The sequence below is a fragment of the Phoca vitulina genome, unplaced genomic scaffold, assembly GCF_004348235.1.
Source record: "Phoca vitulina isolate PV1807 unplaced genomic scaffold, GSC_HSeal_1.0 scaffold9, whole genome shotgun sequence".
NCBI lineage: Eukaryota > Metazoa > Chordata > Mammalia > Carnivora > Phocidae > Phoca > Phoca vitulina.
In genome coordinates this window covers 2,923,365-2,936,619 of record NW_022589712.1, presented here as the reverse complement: position 1 = coordinate 2,936,619, position 13,255 = coordinate 2,923,365, and the positions used below count along the sequence as shown (strand labels likewise).

Sequence of the window (13,255 nt, the reverse complement as noted above, 5' to 3'; positions counted from 1 at the left end):
CATCACTTCCATCATCTCCTGCACCATCTCTTCTACCATCACCTCCACCGTCACCGCCACCATCTTCTCCACCATCACCTCCTTCATCTTCTGCACCATCTCTTCTACCATCACCTCCACCATCTTCTCCACCATTGTCTCTGCCACCTCCTCCATCATCTTCTCCATCATCACTTCCACCACCTCCTCCATCATCTTCTCCATCATCACTTCCACCACCACCTCCATCATCTTCTCCGTTATCACTTCTACCATCACCTCCACCATCCCCTCTGCCATCTGCTCCATCATCTTCTCTACCATCTCCTCCACCATCCCCTCTGCCATTTCTGTATGAGGTCACACAGTGATGATGATGGCAGTACTAGAATCAGAACCCCGATGGTCTACTCCTCTCCCAGTCATTTTACGGCAACACAGGAAATAGACTGAGGCTGCTTCTTCCGAGTGGTGGTGTTATCATTGACTATTTGATTAGAGAGGAATTGATGATCTCAACTGAAAAAGACTAAGTCTGATGTCTCTTTAAACAAGGTTGGTCACAAATAGTGAAGCTGCAGGGAAGCCTCAGTGCAAAGAGTTTTAAAGTAACAGAAATAAACCTCTGTCCCAGAGTTCTTCTTGATCAGTCTGTGATCATTCAGGGCACTCAGTTTGCAACATCACTAAAACTGTGATAGTTAATTTTATGTTTCACCTTGGCCAAGCCATGGTCTCCTGTGTTTGGCCAAACACCAGTCTAGATGTTGCTGTGAAAGTCTTATTTAGATGAGATTAACACTGAAATCAGTCAACTTGGACTAAAGCAGATGACCCTCCATGATGTTGGTGGGCCTCATCCAATCAATTGAAAGCCTTAAGATAAAAAAGACCAAGGTTTCCCAAGGAAAGGGAAGTCTGCCAGCAGACGGGCTTTGGACTCAAGCTGTAATGCCAACTCTTCCCTGAGTTTGCAGTCTATGGACCTACTCTGTAGATGTTACACTTATCAGCCTCCACAATCTCATGAACTGATTCTTAAAAACAAATCTTTCTTTCTCTGTATCTATGCACATCCTATTGATTCTGTTTCTCTGGAGAACCCTAGTACACCAAGACAGTAGAAAATGTGAAAAGTGCTGTAAGAAGACTTTTGCAAAAAAACACTTTTTTTTTTTAACTGAGAAGCTAAAAAAAAAATCTATGAGATAAAATACCTGAGTTATTTATATGAAAGGTATCCTCTAGCTTCCTCACAAATACACTGGTTAATACAGAATCTCCACACCTGAGAAGCAAGAGTGCTGGAAAACACTCACCTTCGCGGCATCAGAGATTGAGTCCCAGTTCCCCCCAGAAAGGGCGTACTTCCCACTGCCAATCCTTGCCAGAATCTCCTCAGGAGTATCATCTGGTCCATTTGCAAATGGGGTAAATCTGTGCAATGAGAGAATGCATGGTATGAGTTCTGATTTTATGACCTACAGTAAAGTTCACAGCTTGCTATTGCCTCTTTTTGTTGTTGTTGCTTTTTTTTTTTTTTTTTTTAAGTAGGCTCCACACCTAACATGGAGCCCAATGTGGGGCTTGAACTCACAAACCTGACTCACAAAATGGGCAAGATCAAGAGTCAGACGCTTAACCGACTGAGCCACCCAGGCACCCCTGCCTCTTTGTTGTTAATAAAATAGCTTTCTTTGCCATTGCGCTCCAAATTCAGGAGTCATGGGAAAGCGTCACTTATTTCTTAAGCTATGTCCATCTTCCTAAGTTGGTCATTGGTGTAGGTCGATAAGGCAAGTGTAGAAAACTCTAGGACCCAAGCACGAGCATCCCTGGACCCTTCCTGGCTCCCCTGGTGACCGAGTGTTTCAATGGTTGGCCCGGTCATTCGGTTTCCACACTGAGACTGTGGTATAATGGAGGAGAACCTGAGATTTGAAGTCTGATAGACCTATGGTTGGTCTATTACCAACTCTGGTTCTCTGATAAATTAATGTTTTAAGACTTGATTGCACAATGGGGAGAATAAAACACTCACAGGGATCTACATGGACACATATAAGATGCCACCCGCATCTGCCCCACTGTGAATTATTCCATCAGCTCCCAACATTATCCAGGGCATGTCGATACATGCCTGTTAGAAAAGGAATTCTATGTGATCCTCACGGCACTTCCTTTAGTGGCCAGGTTGGTGATCTGAGGTTTATGTACAGACAGCGTGAGTATCAGAAGAATCGCAGGGCAATCCAACGGTGTGACGTCAGGAAGGTCCGGGATGCCTTCCCTGCTACTGTGGTCCTCAAGGCACAGCCCCAGGCTCACGCGTCCGCCTCCTTTCACTACAGACACTGATCACTCACTTATCACGAGATGCCTCATTAAGGCCACAGAAAAAACAGGCTACTCCCATTCATTCTTACCAGGGCCTTTTGTCCATTTTATTACAGTGAGCAGGACTGGATGGTCTAGAGCTCTTTTTTCCTTCTGTGCAAATCCTTAATAAATTTAAAAACATAGGTCCCTCTGGGGTTCTTAGGATCCTAGACCTTTAAGGCTGGAAGCCTTGAATACACAGTGTCCTCTTCTCATTCAAAAGTGAGGGAAGTGAGGCCAATAAAGGTCAAGGCGTCCAGGCCAGAAACAGAGCTGGTGAGGGGAAGACCTCGGATTGGAAGCAGATGTGCACACAGCACACCCAACCCTCCTATAAGGCTGGCTGTCTCATGTGGCGGCCACACCAGTCAGTCACCTGCTTTTACCTGGCTGCCTTTCTCGAGGTGCTCTTTGACCTCGAAGCCTTTAGGGGTGCTTCTTAACTCAAGAGGATGTTTTTAAGAGAAGATGTTGCGACCCCTTAAGGGGGCGGCCTGGTGCCAGGAAGAATGTGGACAGATGGTCAGAGGCTTGGGTTTTTTGTTGATGAGCTGAGTTCTGTGCTCCAGTTCCCTAATTCTGGAGATACATTTTAAAGAAAACATATGGCCAACTTTCTTAATCCCTGCTCTTTAGCTGTCCTGAAAGGGCTAAGGAGGTGTTTACCCAAGACCTGTGAGTGTGCGTCCCCGCCCGTGGCACCGGGGCAGGACTGACCCTGGGCTGAAGGGACAGCCCCTGAGACGTCTGCCTCATGATGTCTCGGGCACACATGCCATCGCATGCTGACCCCGATGGGAGAGAGTGCATTACCCCGCCAGCATGGTGTACAGCAGGGTCCCCAAACTCCAGATGTCACATGCTGCATCGTAGCCTTGCCGCTTCAGGACCTGGAGGGGGAAAGCAGACGACAGATGAGCTCTTGGTGAAGAAAGTTCAAGTTCATAGGGTGTTGTTCTGATGTGACCATGAGCTGGACAGGTGGGGAACAGGGGGATATCCTTTATTAACGCCAAGTCAACCATGATGCTCTGCAATAGGATTCCCCAAAGACCAGCACACACATGGGAACCACAGCTCTTGCTAGATACGTGACAGATAGCTTGGAAACACTTATTTTAAGGCAGAACTTTTAAAAAATTATGGCAAAGTATATGTAGCACAAAATTTACCATCTTAATCAGTTTTAGGAGCACAGTTCAGTTGTTCAACGATCTCCATCCATTCTTTCCTCTTGCAAAACTGGAACTGTCCCCATTACACAGCCACTCCCCACGCCCCTCCCCCAGCCCCTGGCTCCCACCCTCCTCCATCCGTCTCTGTGGATTTGGCTGCTTTAGGACCTCATATGAGTGGAATCATACAGTAATTATGCTTTTCTGCCTTGCTTATAATGTGCCCAAGGTTCATCCATGTTGTATTGTGGGACACGATTTCCTTCCTTTTTAAGGCCAATACTGCTTTGTATGAATGCACCACATTTCGTTCATCCATTCAGCTGTTGATGAACACATGGGCTGCTTCCGCCATCCGGCCATTGTGAACAATGCTGGTGTGTACACGGGTGGGCAAACAGCTGCTCTTGTCTCTGTCTTCAGTGCCCTTGGATATTGGCCTTACTGCATTACTTGGTAATCCTGTGTTTAATTTTCTGAGGAACAGTTAAAACAGAAGAATATTCATGTGTCCTAGGATTACATACTTCAACAGAGAGCAATCCTCTGATGTATTTATAGCTGAACAACAGTAAAGAGAGCAGCACAAATACTCATGGATTACTGTACATTACTGGATTTAGCATTGATCTGGAGTCAGGAGAGCTGGGTTCAACTTTCTTAGACACAAGGGCAAGGATGCCACCTTTCCGTCATCGTATCACTGATGCTGTGTGCTGGGCCGGCGGCGTGGTTGTTTAAGCCCATGCATCACTAGCTGAGTGACCTTCAAAATCCACTTGAACACACTGAATCTGTTTTTGTTTTTTAATCCATTCAGTGTGGCCAGTAGTATCTACCCTGTGTACCTCATATGGCAAAGGAAGATAAGAGTAAAAACTATTGGTAAAAGTGCTTTGTAAATGGTAAAGTAATATACCAATTTAAGATATTCTATAATCGCTAAAATCAATACTATCAATATTAATATTGATCAAGTAAGGCAACAAAGAGGCTTATAAGCAGATTATGTTAAAGGGGGCTACAGATAGCATCTGGGTAACCTGAGAGTGGCTTCACAGCCCACCTCTGGGGGCCCCATGCCCACCCATATCCTGGTTCAGCGCCCTGCTGCCTTCCTTGCGACCGATGGCGGGGGCTGCCTCTCAGTTCGAAGACCCACTACCGGTGCCCGGGGACCTCCTTTTTTTCTCTTCTCTCTTTTCTTTTTTCTTTCTTTCTTTCTTTCTTTTTCTTTCTTCCTTCCTTCCTTCCTTCCTTCCTTTCTTTCTTTCTTTCACTCCATGCCGAGCCTGGAGCCCAATGTAGGGCTCGAACTCACGACCCTGAGCTCAAGATCTGAGCTGAGATCAGGAGTCGGACACCTTTCTCTTCGGACTTGCTGTGTGCCTCATTGCAACCCTGGTCCAGTTTCAGCAATAGCCAGAAGGATCCGCACAGAATCCAATGTCTGTTCTCCTTCCTGACCCCTCATCCCACCAGCCACGAGTCAGTTCTGCTCTGGTGGCCTCTCAGGTTTTGTTGATACTTAAAGCAAGAAACTGGGTCTGCCTTCATAAACACATCAGTGACTTCAGAGCCTAACGAGACCATCCCCAGGGAGCCTGAGAAGGGCCAGATGTACAAGATGGTGCTGCCGAGATTCTCCGAGGCTCTGGATGTGGCCGAGAACCCTCCCGTGCAGAACACTACGGGCCCTCATATTAAATCCCACAGCGCTGACTTGCTTCTGCCATGGAAAACAGTTTGGAGCAGAACTCGGCACAAGGGGAATCCACAAACACAGTCTCCCCCCCGCTGTGTAGTTGCAGGTAGATTTCTGATCACCGGTGACACAGGTGACCCGTTAGCTCCCTTCCGGGTGGCCTGAGAAACTGCCTGCATTATTTCTCAGTAACTCCCAGCAAATACACGGAGGTGCCTGGGTGGCCCAGTTGTTAAGCATCCGCCTTTCGCTGGGGTCTATTGCATGGTAACAATTTTACATAAAAACATCACCATTAAAAATTTTACAAATAGGAGAATGATAAAATAACTGTGTTTGAGCAAGGTCAGTGGCTGGTTCTTTTTTGACTCATTTCTCCTCTCTAACATGACTGCTCAACTAAATCAAGGTGACTCCGATGTACCAAACGATCCACAGCTCGGAGCTCTTACCTCCGGGGCAACGAAATTTGCCGTGTAGCAGGGTGTCATCAACAGCCCGTTCTCAGCTCGAAGCTGCTTGGCAAACCCAAAGTCACAGATTCGGATGGATTCAGGGTTTCCAGACTCGTCCATATACAGTATATTACTCGGCTTCAGGTCTCGATGCACCACCTGGAAAGGCAGTGGGCGAGGTTGAAGCAGGAAGGGGAAGGGGGAAGCATTCAGAATATAAGGGGTTTTTTGGGATTGTGACCCTGAGCAGGTCCTGCAGCTGGAAGCCGGTCCGCTGGGACGCTATGTTCTTTAGGGCGGGTCTTCCTTCCTCTCTTGCTCTCGTATTGACACTCAAGTAAATAAGAAGCTACCCCAAACGAGAGAATTATATGCAAGGAAATGTCGCTCTGAGCTCAGGTGACGTGCATAGAAAGATTTCTACAGGTAGATGTTTACTGTGTGCCCAGAACGCTCCAGTGCTGTCAGGGGCTCACTAGAGAGCGAGGCAGACTTGCAGCCTTTGTCATGGGGCAGGTGACTCCTGGGCAGCGATCAAGCGATTGACAGGAGCCCTACCTGCACCTGTGGGGGTGAGGCACAGGGCGCTCCGAGCACGAGGGATGGGGGCGGTGAAAGCCATCCTGACATCTCAAAGCAAAGCAGCTCTCTGGGGGCACACAGCGATTTCGTCTGACGGGGACAGAGGCTGATTGGGAGCACACGTGGGTGCCCTCACACAGCCTGGAACCTGCTGTGCTGTTAAAACCCAGGGGCAGAAGATGGAGGGAAGTTGAAGGGACACACACGGGCAGAGGCTCCGAGGGCAGGGGAGCAGGAGAGTTTGGGGCCAGGCCTATCACCTCCCTCATTAAATAGAAGCCAATCTGGAAAAACCATCATCCCACGGGTTTCCTCTAGAGTTTTTTCCGGGAAAACGCTTCGCACTCCAGACCACCGGGTGACCACAGAAAGGCCTGTGGTGTGGTCCTGGAGGAACATCCTCCAGTTCGGAGGTGGCTGCATTTTATTTTATTTTATTTTATTTTATTTTATTTTTATTTTTATTTTTTTTTAAAGATTTTATTTATTTATTTGATAGAGAGAGACACAGCGAGAGAGGGAACACAAGCAGGGGGAGTGGGAGAGGGAGAAGCAGGCTTCCCGCTGAGCAGGGAGCCCAACGCGGGGCTCGATCCCAGGACCCCAGCGGAAGGCGGACGCTTAACGACTGGGCCACCCAGGCGCCCCAGTGGCTGCATTTTAAATGCTCATGACCACGGGGCAGGGCGGGCCACGGAAGCGCTGTCTACTTCGTGGGAGGTGCCGAGCGATGGTCTGGAAGCAGCCAGCCAGCCAGGAACCCCAGCTCTCCACTCACTCGTGTGCAACCAGCCCTGGGCAAGATGCCTACCCCCCTCTGCTCTACTCTCCCGGTCTGTGAGCGGGTGTAATCCGGAGCTCAGGGCTGCATGAGCGAAGGGCACAGAGCAGCGCCTGGAACCCGGTGAGGGCCTCGGCCAAGCGAGCTCTCACTGTCTCTGTCCTCTGCAGGATTCCTTTGTGTTGGCTAAGGATTCAGTTGTAAATAGAGCAACATGTCCCTTTATCCAGCCCAAATACTTTTTCTCTATAACTGGTCCAGGTAAACTTAATTTCCCTACTAGCTGCGGGGCACAGTGTGTGTGCAATGATCTCAGACACGGAAGGGGCGCCGGTGACACAGAAGGAAGCCAGGACAACGGGGGTCCCCAGCTCTGGGGCCAGGGAACTCTCTCCCGGTCCGGTCTCTCCTGTTCTTGTGTTGGCCGCGTGGCCGCAGGCTGCTTACCCCCTGGGAGTGGAGGTAGTCCATGGTCTTGGTGATGGTGCACAGCACATCGCTGGCCTCCCGCTCCGAGAAGTAACGCTGCCGGAGGATGCGGTCCAGCAGCTCTCCGCCGCGCATCAGCTCCATCACCAGATACACGAACTTCCCGTCGTCATAGACCTGGGAGGCGGAGAACGGAGCATGCGGTCACCCTGGCGGCCTCCACACCGCCCCACCCGTGCAGGCCTCCCTGCCATGGGGGAGAAGGGCAGCCCCGGAGGCAGCCCCGGCCAGGGCAGAGGCTGGGGGCTCGGTGCTCTCCCGGGTGTGAAAGCAAGGCTCCGGGTGAAAGTGAGTGAATGGCCATTCCAGTCATACCCGACGTGGTGCTTAGGGAAAACCAGCTTTAATCATCTGATGCAAAGCAGGGAATGAGTCAGCGAGGCCAGGAGCTTGCAAGGTGAGACTTTAGCTGACATGACTCATCCTGATCTGGGCCCCCACCCCCCTCTGCCATGGAGAACTTCGGAGGTGGAGCTGGGCTGTGGGCCCAGAGCTGAGCTCCTCAGACTTCAGTGTGCACAGCCCCAGGGGGTCTCGTTAGCAGGCAGGGTCCGGGCCAGCAGGCCTGGGTCATGTCCAGCCGGCCCCAGCGGCCCTCCCTCCCCCTGCACCGTGGACGAGCCTCAGAGCTGCCAGACCCCGGAGCCCGGCAGGGAGGGGAGGCAGAGGGAGACAGAATCTGCCGTTTGCAACAGTGCTCTTATCTCAGGAAAGCAATGGAAAAAGAGAGTTTTGTCACACCACCTTCACTCTCATGAGCTTAAACAACAGCCCCACACCCCTCTGCTCCGGCTCTTTCCATGACATGCTCGTGTGAGCCGCAATCTCCCTGCACACCGGTGCTCAGGCGTTCGGAGGACCTCGTGGAAACGGGGCCGAGCACCTAAACACGAGTAATTTTTAGCTTACGAATCAGTGAGTTTCCAGAACAATTCACTAAAATAATTTGCCTGACTCTGAGCTCAATGCAAGATGTAAAGTTGATTTTGGTGTATTTATTTCCAGTTTATGCCTCAAAAAAAAAGCTCTACTTTTGAGAATAGACATACGATGGCATCTTTGGCTCAGAATCACTCACCCCAACATAATGAAAGTGGTTTGAAAAGCTTAGAAGTTTTCAAATGAGCTGACTTCTGCTTGTGCATCTTAACACATAAATAAACACCAAAACGGCCGGAGGACCGGGCTGCACCACGGAGGTGCCTGGGACCCACAGGGAGAAAGCCGGTTCACTTCACGGGTTAACACAGGGACTCGCTTCACACTTTGCTCCGAGGTGAACTGGCATTTTGCAGTCCCCTTGCTCCAGGAATTGACGGGGCCCAGCGGGAAGTCGAGGCGGCCCCCAAATCTCGAGGATTTGGGTTCACGACACTGGAATCATTCTGGAGTGTGAGCGTGAAGGTGGCGAGCAGACAGCTCTGTGTCCCCTCTGGCCCCCGACACCACAGCCCTGGGCGCTGTGCTGGGCTTTCGAGGGGCTGGACCCCTGCCCCCTTCCCTGTCCCGTGCCGGGGACCACTCATCGCCCAGCAGAGGCAGAGCAAGCTGGGAGGAGCCCCACGGCCAGAGCTTGGTCTGGGGTCTCGGAGCCGCCCCAGCCCCGTCTCAGCCACGCAGGACTCTCCGTTTCTGCTGTGTTCAGGAATGGCACCGAGCAATAACACATCTGGATGAGAATTTGCACCAGCTTCTTTTCCTCCTTTATAGTCCACGTTACGTGATTTGGGAGTGTGGTGGCGGGGAGGGGGCTGCTGTCAGAGGGACGGGAACTCGGGCAGCCGCCGGGTGATTTTGAGGGGCACGCGGTGGGGGCCGGCTCCAGCACACCCTCCCGGGGGTGGCAACACTGATCCGTGAAGAAAGCCGGTACCAAACCAACGCCGGCTTCGGCGCCAGGTGAGGAAACGGGAGCACAGGGAACATCACTGCTGCACGAACCCACTTACGTCTTTGAGGCTGATGATGTTCGGGTGCTGCCCGTACCTCAGGAGAATCTCGATCTCTTCCGAGGGGTCTCTCTTACTCTTATCGATGATCTGGAACAAGCAGAGCATGTGACATGAGGCTCTGGGATGGCATCAGCAGGCTCGGACCCTTTCTGTCTCTTCCCCCTCCTCCCCTGCAGCTCACGCTCAACCAGGATAAGTGACAGTTGCCTAGAAGTTCAAGGCAATCCTCTTTCCCAACTAGCCTAAGAGTGACATTTACAAAAAGGAGGCACAAGGGGCGCCTGGGTGGCTCAGTCGTTAAGCGTCTGCCTTCGGCTCAGGTCATGATCCCGGGATCCTGGGATTGAGCCCCGCATCGGGCTCCCTGCTCCGCGGGAAGCCTGCTTCTCTCTCTCCCACTCCCCATTTGTGTTCCCTCTCTCGCTGTCAAATAAATAAATAAAATCTTAAAAAAAGAAAGCTGGCACAAGCCTCAGACACGAATGTTAAGATATTACACGGTTGGATAGAGAAGGGTGGGCTTGGGGGGCTCACACGGGCACCACCAAATAGCAGCAGGTGCTTTCAATCACCGTGGCAGGCTCTGAGTGGGTGGCCCATGCTCTTCGCTCTGCCCAAAATGAGCCTCGAGCGGCTCTCTGCGCATCTCTTGCTTTACCCGGCAGCAACACACCAGCCGCCACGTGGGACCGAGGGCCTGGTCCTCCCCAGGAGACGCCGGGGCCGGCATGCATGCTGAGTCGGCCACCGTGGCTTAGACACGAACCTTCCTTCCCCTCCGCCACCCAGCGTCTGCATTCCACGTCTTAGGATAACAAATAAAATCCTTCCACCCATGAAAACAGATGGCTTCCAAAGACAGGACAAGGTGCCGTGAATAGAAGCCTGCTTGGAACAGGGAAGTCTCTGTTGGCCGATAATGGCTGACATCTCTGCAAGTGGTTTACTTATGCCCTTGCTCCCACCTCTACGGGGTGGAACCGGTGGGGGTGGGGGACGCCATCCAAGTGAATCCCAAGCACATGCGTTAGAAACGACACTCAAAATGGAAGAATCCCTCATACTGTTCTTGCACATTACTTTCACCTAATTTTAAAATATTTGCTCTTTGGAGAATGTGCCATGATTTGACTACCAGAGTAGGAGGGAGATTTGCTTTTACCTTCTCTCACATCAGACTCTAAGCAGAGCTTTGCGTGAGACTTGATCTCTTTCGTTTAGATGAGCGGAGTGCTTGGCAGCATCTGACCCACTGTTAGAACGCTGCCCCTGGATGCCCCTCGTCCCTCCCCTTCGCTGTCAGGATAGATCACCCCAGTGCCCACGCTCCGCTCTCCGTCTCAGCTTTGAAGCCCACAGCCGAGCTCCAATGACCCTGGCACCCCAGGACTGCAAGCCCAGTGGCAAGTGCTGTTAAACAAGCACAAAGTGAAGCTCCCTTTCTTGACACATTTTTCTCCTCTTGCTACATTTTACTCCACTAAAGTTCTAGCGTGGACGCCAGGATTGCTTCTATTATTGAAGGAAGCTAGCAGATAATGCAGCGTTCAGAGGGAGGGGCTCTCTGAAGGCTTCTCCAGCAGCGTGGGGGTTCGTAAAGCACTGCCTGGACTGCGAGCTGGCCAGTGGGGTTCAAGACCCCTTCTGCTCCAACGGCCCACGGGCTCATTCAGTCTCTCGGGGCTGTGACCTTGTCTTTGGAATTTGAGAAGGTTAAAATGCATTAGTGGATTTTTAAAAAAATCAGTGGTAGATTCATTTTTTTGAATAAAATTTCATGATCAAAACGATGTATTCTCAGCATAAATCTGTTTTATCACCCTCACCGTGGAGCTGGAAGCAGGAAGCCTCTTCTCCTGCCGGTGGCCCCGGGGGCAGTTACAGGACCGGAGGGGGCGACTGCACGGAAGGTGCACCTGACAGGAGCTGGGGGCTCTTCCTTCCTCCTGTGGGGTCTCCCTGTGGCGGGGCTGACCCGAAGCCAGAGGACAAGGCTGGGCGCTGGGGGTGGGGAGGCGGGGAGGCGGGTGTGCAGGGGAGAGGGGGCACCCAGCCCGGGAGGGCAGTCCTAGAACCGGGGAGGTACAGCTCCCACAGGCACCCTGCTGGCTTCCCAGCAGCCCCCTGAGCTGGGCAGGGCTGACCTGGGGTCACACAGGGGCACGTTCTGTTCAGACTCAGGGTTTGTTTGGTCCTGTTGTCAGCAAGCGCCGGCTGCTTTTATCCACAAATCTTTTTCTGGAATTATTATTATTATTTTTTAAGGTGAGGAAGAAGAGTCTTAACAGAGACGCTGAGCCGTGAGGCAGGCTTACTGGTCCCTGAGCCCAGGCTGCAGTCTGAGCAGGGGGGATGGCAGGGCCCAGAGAGAGGTTCTAAGCATTTGTCTAGAAACGTCAAGGAATGAATTTCTTCTCTGTGGGATCGGTTTCCTGGGATTGCCATTGTTAGACTTGCTTCTAGTTCAAGAAAGCACTGGTGGATCAAGTTCCTTATTTTGAGAATAATACTGAGTTATAGTCTCAGGGAAGGAATTCTCAGTCATCGTGTTGATGAGCAAGGCCTGCTCCCCTCCGTGCTGTGCTCAGATAATCTCGCGGAACCACAAGGAAGGGGTGGGGAGGAACGGTCTCTGTGGTTCTCATCTCCCAGCGGCCGCAGGGAGCGCGCAGGACGCTGCCCGGGGTCAGTCCCCCACCACGGCCAGTAAACGAACCTTCCACCGCGTTGCTCTTCAACAAGCTGTACGTTTACGGGGCTAAGTCAGCACCCCCGGGGACGCAATGGATGGCAGACGAGGACTCTCTGCTGGTGAAGCATATGGGGACGGAAGTATCAGGAACACTTCTCTTTTCTTCCTTTTAGTCAATCAGTCAATCAATCAATTAATGTAAGCTCTACGCCCAACGTGGGGCTTGAACTTACCACCCTGAGATCAATGCCGCTCATGTGCATTTTTATTCCTGGCTGCTGGAGACGGGAAGGGGCAGGAAGAGGCGTCAAGATACGAGGCCTCACCGTCCTCAGCAAGCTTTTCCTCTTCCTCTTCCGTCTCTGCACCCCTCCACCTTCCTCTTCCCCGGCTCTCTCCGGGTGCTCCCCTCCTGGGACACGGAGTCCCGTGGGGAAATGGGCTTTGCGGTGATCCAGAGGAGGGGCTCACAGGCTTGCTGCATGTCCCTGGAGGCAGGGTATTCCCACAAGCTTGCTCCCAGGATCAATGCCATATGTGAACAAGGGTAGTCAAGCATGCGATCCTTCATAAGATTTCATAGACAACTTCTCTCATACAATTAATTTAAACAAATGACACAGAGAGAGGATTGAGTTTTCCTGCTGGAAAAAATTAAAATTTCCATGCCGATCAGTTTTCCTTCTAAAAATAAGCTCTATTCATGTCAAACATTGGTCTCAATCCTGCTGCGTTTTTGGATTTCAACTTACATACACATGAGAACATGAGCACAGGAGCGCTAATGCTCTTGTAACTGTCTGTCGCGAACACAAAACGGGCTCTGTGTCAGGACAGCCTACCCATCTCCTGGCAGACGTGCATCGGCCCCACCTCCTCCCTAGAATCAAGGACCGGGAGACATAGACTCGCATAACTTTAAGGATCTTGTTTCACTTTCACCTGAGTCTTCTGCTAAAACAAACTACAGTACTTCTAATAATAGAACAAAACTACGCTACTGAAGAGAAGTCGTGATTGTTAGGTGGAGTCAACCCCAACCCAAAGGCAGGGGGTCGAGAGCTGG

At 51.3% G+C, this 13,255-nt stretch overlaps 1 protein-coding gene across 6 annotated transcripts in view; it reads right to left on the bottom strand.

Annotated features, from left to right (window-relative positions):
• RPS6KA2 (ribosomal protein S6 kinase A2) overlaps window positions 1–13,255 on the bottom strand; it is a 346,717-nt gene that overhangs the window by 5,632 nt on the left and 327,830 nt on the right. For all 6 annotated transcript variants that reach the window (XM_032407492.1, XM_032407494.1, XM_032407495.1 and 3 more), the window contains 5 exons: window positions 9,495–9,584; window positions 7,504–7,662; window positions 5,691–5,852; window positions 3,172–3,248; window positions 1,299–1,416 (listed from right to left, as the gene is read on the bottom strand). In XM_032407492.1, coding sequence (XP_032263383.1) covers window positions 1,299–1,416; window positions 3,172–3,248; window positions 5,691–5,852; window positions 7,504–7,662; window positions 9,495–9,584 — 606 coding nt within the window. The remainder of the gene's footprint in view (window positions 1–1,298; window positions 1,417–3,171; window positions 3,249–5,690; window positions 5,853–7,503; window positions 7,663–9,494; window positions 9,585–13,255) is intronic.